Source organism: Manihot esculenta, chromosome 3 (genome assembly GCF_001659605.2).
Source record: "Manihot esculenta cultivar AM560-2 chromosome 3, M.esculenta_v8, whole genome shotgun sequence".
Lineage (NCBI taxonomy): Eukaryota > Viridiplantae > Streptophyta > Magnoliopsida > Malpighiales > Euphorbiaceae > Manihot > Manihot esculenta.
Genome location: NC_035163.2, coordinates 5,546,846 through 5,554,927, shown reverse-complemented (window position 1 = coordinate 5,554,927; position 8,082 = coordinate 5,546,846). Strand labels below are relative to the sequence as shown.

Genomic DNA, 8,082 nt, shown 5'->3' with positions numbered 1-8,082 from the left:
AAATATTTTTAAAATACATATTATTTCTATAAATAAATGGTGTTTTAATTTTTTTATATAATTTATAAATATTCAAACAGTTAAAAAAATTTAAAAAGATTAAAAGATAGTTGATAGTTAATATAATTGCTGATAAAATTAGAGTTGTTTCCAGCTTTATTTTTTTATTTAAATTATATTATGTTTTTAAAATTTATTAATTATAATATCTTAAAATTAAAAATTTTTACATGAAATTATCTAAAATTACATTATATAAAAAATTATTATAAATAATAATTAAATTAATTATAAAAATTATTATATTCATTATATAATAAATTAATATTTTTATATTTACTTCATCAATATAATAAATTGATACATATTTTTATTAGTTAAATAATAATAATAATGGTTAGCTATCAGCTAAAATCAGTTAGCTGCCGTCAACTATTAATAATAATTATTAGTTATATTGAACGGTTAAATTAAAAATATTTTTATAAATAATTAAAGAGTGATGTTTTTTCATGCCAAATTAAATCTGAAAACATTAATTCATGTAAATAAAAAAAATATAATTTACGTTATTTTAATAATAAATCCCTGATTTAGTGTAGCAGGCAGCATGATAATCTAATTCCTCTCGGGTGAGTGAAGAGTTTGCTGGTTAGGTGGTGCAGTTGCGAGCTGAGAAGCTATATGGAACCCATTTAATAATTCTAATCAACTTTAGGTGACCCAGCGAGAGCTTCATTGAAAAGGACTCAACTCCGTGACTCAACCATGTTTAATTACCTCCATGTCCATCTACCTTTCTCATTTTACATTTTTGGATCATTGCACTTGGGCCATAAGGTTCTTCTCTACTGGTTTAGGAATAAATAAATAAATAAATATTGGAAATAATTTATATTTAAAAAATATTAAAACTTTATTTATTTTGTAAAAAATATTTTAAATTTATATTACAAATTATTTATAGACAAGTACTTTATTCGAAGTAATAAAAATAATTTTATATTTTAGGCTAAATTTTCTATTAACTTAATTATTATTAAATCCTCAACTATTATTTCAATTTTAAAATTGGTTATTTATTTGAGAAATATTAATTTTTGAATAGCTGAGTCACTTTCGTTTTCGACGTATGTCAAATTTAAATAGCCTATTAATTACATGACGTAATGTGCCCCCTGGCTGTCACTTTCGTTCGTGCATGACATTTGAGGCCAAAAATTTGTCTTATCTGCTCCCAGCAATAAAATTTAAAATGAAAAAAAAAAAATCGAATTAATTTAAAATTTTAATTTATTTTTTTATTTTTAAATTTTATTTTATTTTTATTTTTAAAAATTTTAGTTTGATTTGATTTTAATTAAAAAAATTAATAAAATTACAGCAAATTATTTAATAATAATAATATATTATTTATTAATAATATAAAAATATTAACAATAAAAAAATTTATTATAAAACTCGATTAATTCAATTAAAATAAATTAAATTAAATTTAGTTCAATTTAAATTGATTTTTATAAATTTTAAAATTTTAATTTTTAATTTTTTTAATTTAATTTGATTTTAAATCGAATCGAGTTAATTTTAAATAATTAAAAAGTTAAAATTTATATTTTTTAATTTAAAAAATTAAATAAATATAAATAAATAAAATAGAAAAGGTATAATTTATATTTTTAAATATAATAAATAAATATTTAATTTAATTTTTTTAATCAGTTATATAATTCCTTATCAAATTTAATAAAAAAATTTCCTAGTTTATTTGTTCTACATGAAAATCTTAATGTTATGCTTAATTTACAAAACAAAAAATTCCTATTAAAGAATTGAGCATACTAAAGATGATTTCAGTAATTAGCAATAAATATTAAAATATTCATTCATTTTATTATTTACAATTTATTTTAATAACTAGAATTTAAATTACTTTTAATTTAATTTTTAAGAATTCAAAAGTCTCCTTTAAATAAAATTACTTTTCCATTAATAAATTATCTTTAAAATTATAATTAATAATAGTTAAGTATTATAAAAAAAATATAAAATATATGAAAGGCTTATTAATAAATTTTTTAAAATTTAAAAAATATTTAATATATTTTTAAAAATAAGTATATTTATAATATAAAATCAAATACTTATTTTTTAAAAAATATAAAAATTAAATTATTAAATTTTAAAATAGAAAGATATACCTATCATTTTTAACATAGAGAAAAAAACGGTAATTCATCCTTATTAAGAAAATTTAAGCAGGAGGAGGAGATTTTTGGCAGTAGCACCTCACTAGGTAAAGAAGGAAAGCTTCCCATTTTCCAAGTTGGAGAAGGCAAACGCTTGCTGAGATGGTATCCTCGTAATTCTACGATACCCACATGCCCATTTTGGTAGAGTAGCTTTTGAAGAGATCAGAGGAAAGTATAAACTCCCCGTGCCTGCTTTGGCTTTTCTTACCCAGTCATCAACTTGAAATGGTGCGATTCCCATCTTCTTTGAATCCAATAAAGCAAAGAAAAGCACTGCCAAAGTCCCAAAGTAGTCGTTTTTACACTCTCCATTGTCACAGAGAAGCCAAGCACTAGCTTCAAAAAATTTTTAAAAATTACTTTTTTTTAAACCTTTGTGTGTAACCCCAACAGAGGGTATCTCTCTTCAAAAATTCTTGATTTGTCCTAGTCTCTGAAAATCAGAATCCCACTATCTTTGAATCCTTTTCTCTTTAGCATCAAAATTCACATTCCTTTCCTGTTTTTAAGTCTATGATCCGTAACCCTTTTGTTGTATTCAAAGATTATACGCGTACACTCTGATTTTTGCTTCATGCTTGTAGGCTTTCTTTGTAGATTTTCTCCTTTATCATTGAGTTTTGACCCCCTTTTCATTTGATAATATTTCAATCTGTTTTTCGTTGAATTCCCTTTTTTTCTTTTTAATTTGTCATTTCAAATTCTTTACTATTACCTAGTATTTGTTAGCTTTTGTTTTTTGTTTTGTCGGTCGAGAATTGCTTTGGAAGCTTTCTTTCCCGCGCATTAATCTTTTCTTTCTTTTTTCCCCTTCCCTAATGTTGAAGTCATGAGACTTTCGTTGTTTGCTTTGAAAGGCTATCGCTTTATTGGTTCTAACTCTTCGGGCAGACATGATGGGTTCAGTCATGTTCACTTGCAGAAATCGTTAATCACAGATTTAGGGAGAGATTTGAGGAGTTGATAATGGGCAGAGATGGTAAAGTGGAAGTGATCAACAGCAAGGGTTGCTCAAGGCTGTTTGTGGGACTTTCAGCTTCAATCCCTTCTTTTAGAGGTTTGCAATCTTTCGAGCCAATGTCTACTGTCACATCCTCCGCTGGGTCTGAATCAGTTTTGTTTCGATCAAACGGTCCTTTTGCTGGTCTTGTTATATGTGTCACAGGTCTATCTAAAGGTATGTGCCAGTGCTTCACAGCACCAAGCATTTTTTTTTTTCTATTGATCTAGATATTTTGAAGATATTGATTCTGTCCATCTATCTATCCTGCAAGTGGGGAAGAACAACGAAGAAAATTGTTTGATTTTGTGCTAGAAATCGGCTGTATCGAGTTGTGCTTGTTATTATTCTATATTATTATCTGTTCTAGTTCTTGTCAATTTGTGCATGTCCTTTCCTTCTTGTTTGTATCTCTCTTTATCAAACGAAATAATATTCAATTGTATGGAGTCATGGATGTGAACACTACACTTAGGATTCTCTCTGCCCCCCCCGGACCCTTCCCCCGTCCGCCAAAAACCCATCCCAAATATATATATATTATATATATAATTTACTTTTGTGCCGCGTGGGGTGGGGGTGGTGATGGGCGAGAGGTGGTTGTTGCTGCATCTCTTTCCAATACTTTGTCTTGATGCTAATTAAAGATGAAGTCAGATTGCTAGGATTTGTTGCTTTTTCCTTGGTTTTTTTCAATTTTTTTATTTGGTATATTTTGTAGATTTTGTTAAGAAAACTTGTTGGCCTTCTTAAATTAGTTTAATTTCTAGATATTCATGTGTCCTTATGCAGAAGCAAGGAAGCAAGTAATGGAAGCAACAGAGAGATTAGGTGGTCAGTACAGCTCCAATTTGCATCCTCAATGTACCCACTTGGTTGTCCAGATATCCTTTAATTGTGTTTTTTTTTGGGGGGGATGAAAAATAGGTTTTTTCGTTTTTTGTTATTTAACATGAAAAATGAAAATTTTTGTAGAAATATGCCCTTTGGCTTGCTGTGAATGGATTAGCGCATTGGCTTTGTATGAGAATAAAATATTGAATCAGCTTCAGTTGAATTAGATGGAAAATCAGAAACTTAAAACAAATGGAAAGGACCATATATCATATTTCATGTTTTTATTACTTTGATTAATCCATCTGATGCTTATTGATAAAGGACAAGGAAGACTTTGTGATTTGATCCTAAAACAATACATACACTCTGCAAGTTTCTTATTCTCACAAATGCAATTCTTTTGTGATACCTTGACACTTAATACAGCTTTGGTGGACGCAAGTTCGAGCATGCTGTGAAGCATGGATCAAAAAATGGTCTCTTTGTTGTTACACTTGGATGGTTTGTGGACAGTGTCAAAAGGAATGGTACTATTTTGGTTCACCATGGTCAATGCTTTTCCCAATAATGGCATAGTTTGTGCAATCTCAACTGGGTTCAAAAATGAATAAGAAAATAATAAGAGCAAAGAGATTTCTGCCTTTGGGTACACATCTAAATCCAGTTTTCATCTATTGCAGTGAGGCTGGGTGAATCTCTCTACAGTGTGAAGAGCGTTGGAGAAAATGATGTGCGCTTGGATGACTTAAATCGACTTGTTGGTTTCAGTGGCACTGAAAATTCCTGTCTTCCATCTGGTTTTAATGATCCCAAGAAATTTGAAATGATTGAACGACTGCATAAAAAATCATCTGGAAGAAGTTCTGGTCGAAGTATTGAAGCAATTTTTTCTGGTAATTCCTTGTATGTTGATTCAGACATTTCAGATGAACTGCGGAATAAGGTATCTCAAATTTCTTTTCTATCAATGTTTGCAGTAGTTTAGTTTGAGCAACTCCTGGGAAATTTAATATCCTTGATAGGTTTATGAAGCAGCTAGAGGAGAAGATGCTATGTTTTTGGACCAATGGTTTGTTGGTTGCACGGCAAGTCATGTAGTATGTGAAGGGGCCTCTATCCAAAGATATCTTGGCCACTCTAACAACCTTGTGACTGTGAGTGCTTCTTCATCACTTCCTGGCATGTAATCTTATATAAACTAGCGTTTCTGTATTTTTTTCCTTCCAAAATTGCTTAGTCTTGTAGCATATGATGTGTCTCAGCCACTTTGGGTTCTAAAAACAGCAAAGGAGAAACATGTCCAGAGGCTTGTTTATATGTCTGCTGATCTAGCCAGGCAGGTTGGGATGATGCTTGGAAATTTTCAAAATGGCATTGCGGGGCAGGTGCCTTTCAGCACATTTAATCATTTAATGATATCATCCTGATAGGTTTAATCAGAATTGATATATTGCTTGTTTACCATGTGTAATCTTGATTTTTAAAGGAAATAAATGGCGGAAATGCCCCTCAAGATGTTCAGAATTTGAGGAGTAAAACAAGCCATGGAGGAAGGCAACAGATTGTGAATTTTGCTAAAAGCTTGGTTAGAAGTCGTCGCGGTCGTCGAATGCAGGTTAGTGATTATTCCTTTTGCTGTGAGCTTTTTCTTCTAGTAGTTGATTATTTTTATGAGGTTGCCTATCTTTCTTTCTTTCGTTCGTTCGTATTAATTTGTTTCCTGCCCATTTTTACTGTAGTGGTTAACCCAACACTGCTTTGTTTTTATTTAGTCACTCCATAAAACATATCCGATCGTATTTTAATATGTTAACAGTTTTAATGCTTAGGACGTGGGACAGTGCTTTTCGTGATAGAAATGTTTCTAATTGACAATTTCGTGATATAAATGTGTTGATGCAAAACATGGCACTTGTGAATTCTGTGAGTTCTTACAGACCTGTCAAACTCCGATTCGTCCAATAACCCCGAGCAGCCTTCTGGATTCAATCTGCTGGTCAATATCTGAGCCAACCTCAACTGCTTCTATTTACACAGACTCTTTAAGTTGTGATGATGTTAGTGAACATCATACATCTGTGTTCTTTGATGCAAAGGGGGACACCAAGGATTCAGAAGCTTCCTTTGCAAACCTAACACGACCGCTTACAGAAAGGTTCTTGCTCTCATTTCTCTGTCATTGCTATTGGGATTCTTTAAGTAGTCGATTGTCTTACTGCATTCGTGTTCCTTTCTTGCAGTGAGAAAAATGAGTTGATATTTAAGAACCACTTTCTGACCATTCTCTTTCCCATTGACCGGTTTTCTGAAATGGGACCTTCTTCAAAAACCTTTTTCAGTGAAAATGGTTTCACATGTTTGCAGGTGTTGGATCATGTATATGCATTTTATCAGGTATGATCGAGCCGATTCCCTGCCTTACGTTTCTTACTTACTGTGTGTGATATTCGCATATCTGGTCTGTTTTGATCTACGATTTTCTCCCCCCCCCCCCACCCCCTCGCGCGGGGAAAGGGTCGTCTCTTTTGGTAATTAGATGGTTGGGGATAATCTTACCAAATTCCTTGATACCTGTTGCTTCATATTCATGCAGGAGAATATGTCAGCTTCAGAAATAGAAGTTGCAATTCACACTGATTCAAGGCATGCTGATCGGCTCCGAACCGTATATTCGAGTAAAGAAACAGCCGAGCTTGGTTACGTGATTTTCAGACGAATCGACTTCTTAGGTAGCAGGAAGAGTTTTGAGATGTTAAAGCGTGTTGCTGGGGACAACAACAGTAATGTGTATGAACTCTTGATCAGAGCATAATGTCATCTAATCAGGTATGGACCATCTGGGTGATAAAATGGTGACCCATGAGAGCTTGTTTGTTACAAAGCCCTCTTAACATGGTGATTCCACAATTTTCTTTTCTTTTCTTTTCTTTTCTTTTCTTTGTACAATGTAAGAGTTTCTTTTCTATCAATATGCAGATAGCATATCATATCCTTTCATTAAGTGTGCATGAGAAACAGACGAGTGAAATACCAACTTTTTTTTTTTAATAATTTTTTTTTTCTTGACAAAGGCACTTTGGGAAATGCCTGTAATATCATACCATGTAAATTGAATCTTTGCAACGTTTAAGTTTGTAGGTGGGAAACTTTTGATCGATGAGCTTGCTGAAAATATAATGTTTTTCTGTTCTATTGTTCATCAAAGGTTTTGGCTGGATGATTTTATTTATAGAATTGAATGGTATTAATTAGGAGTGAACATTCGGTTAGTTCGGTTCAAAATCGAATCGAATCGAATAAATCGAAAATTGAAATTTTAGTATTTATAAAAATCAAACTGAATCAATTTTGATCAGAAATCGAATTGAATCGAATCGGTCTGATTTAGTTCGATTCGATTTAATTGGTTTGAATTTTTAATAATTTTTTTTATTTTTTTACACTTTATTTTTAGTATTTTAAAGTTTAATTAGAATATTTTTAATCTTAATATGATCTAATCTCTTGATATTATTGAAAATAATATATTATTATCATTAATCGGTTTGATTTGATTTTTTCGATTTTTTCTGTTCAAAATCGAACTAAATTGAAATAACTCAAATTTTTAATTGATTTTTTTTAAATAACAAACTTTTTAAAATCATCTAATTTTTCTTTTCATTGTAAAAATAATTTTCATTGATAATTTTTTGAACCTCCAAATGTTGGGAGGTGAAAATTATTTTATTCTTGCCAACCAAACGGGACTTAAATTTATTCTTTTAATTTACTATTTAATTTGATTATATATATATAATATCTATTATTATTTCGTCAAAACAAGGTAAATCTACTTTATTATAAAATAAATTAAATTTTATGAAAATAATATTTTATATTATAAATTTACATACAATGATTTTTATTTTTACAAAGTAATTATTTTACAGAAAATATATTAAATTAATGGAAATTGATGTTTCAAAAATATAAATATATTCTTATACAAAT

The 8,082-nt window shown here is 29.9% G+C and overlaps 1 protein-coding gene across 1 annotated transcript; it reads left to right on the top strand.

Annotated features, from left to right (window-relative positions):
* The first annotated feature begins 2,299 nt into the window (after positions 1-2,299).
* LOC110612073 lies at positions 2,300-7,284 on the top strand. The gene is made up of 11 exons (XM_043955427.1): positions 2,300-2,480; positions 3,110-3,429; positions 4,045-4,136; positions 4,514-4,616; positions 4,770-5,032; positions 5,112-5,243; positions 5,352-5,474; positions 5,576-5,704; positions 6,027-6,244; positions 6,330-6,483; positions 6,683-7,284. Exons 2-11 carry the CDS (start codon positions 3,219-3,221, stop codon positions 6,899-6,901), a joined length of 1,644 nt encoding a protein of 547 aa, XP_043811362.1. The 5' UTR covers positions 2,300-2,480; positions 3,110-3,218; the 3' UTR covers positions 6,902-7,284.
* Positions 7,285-8,082: the final 798 nt, after the last annotated feature.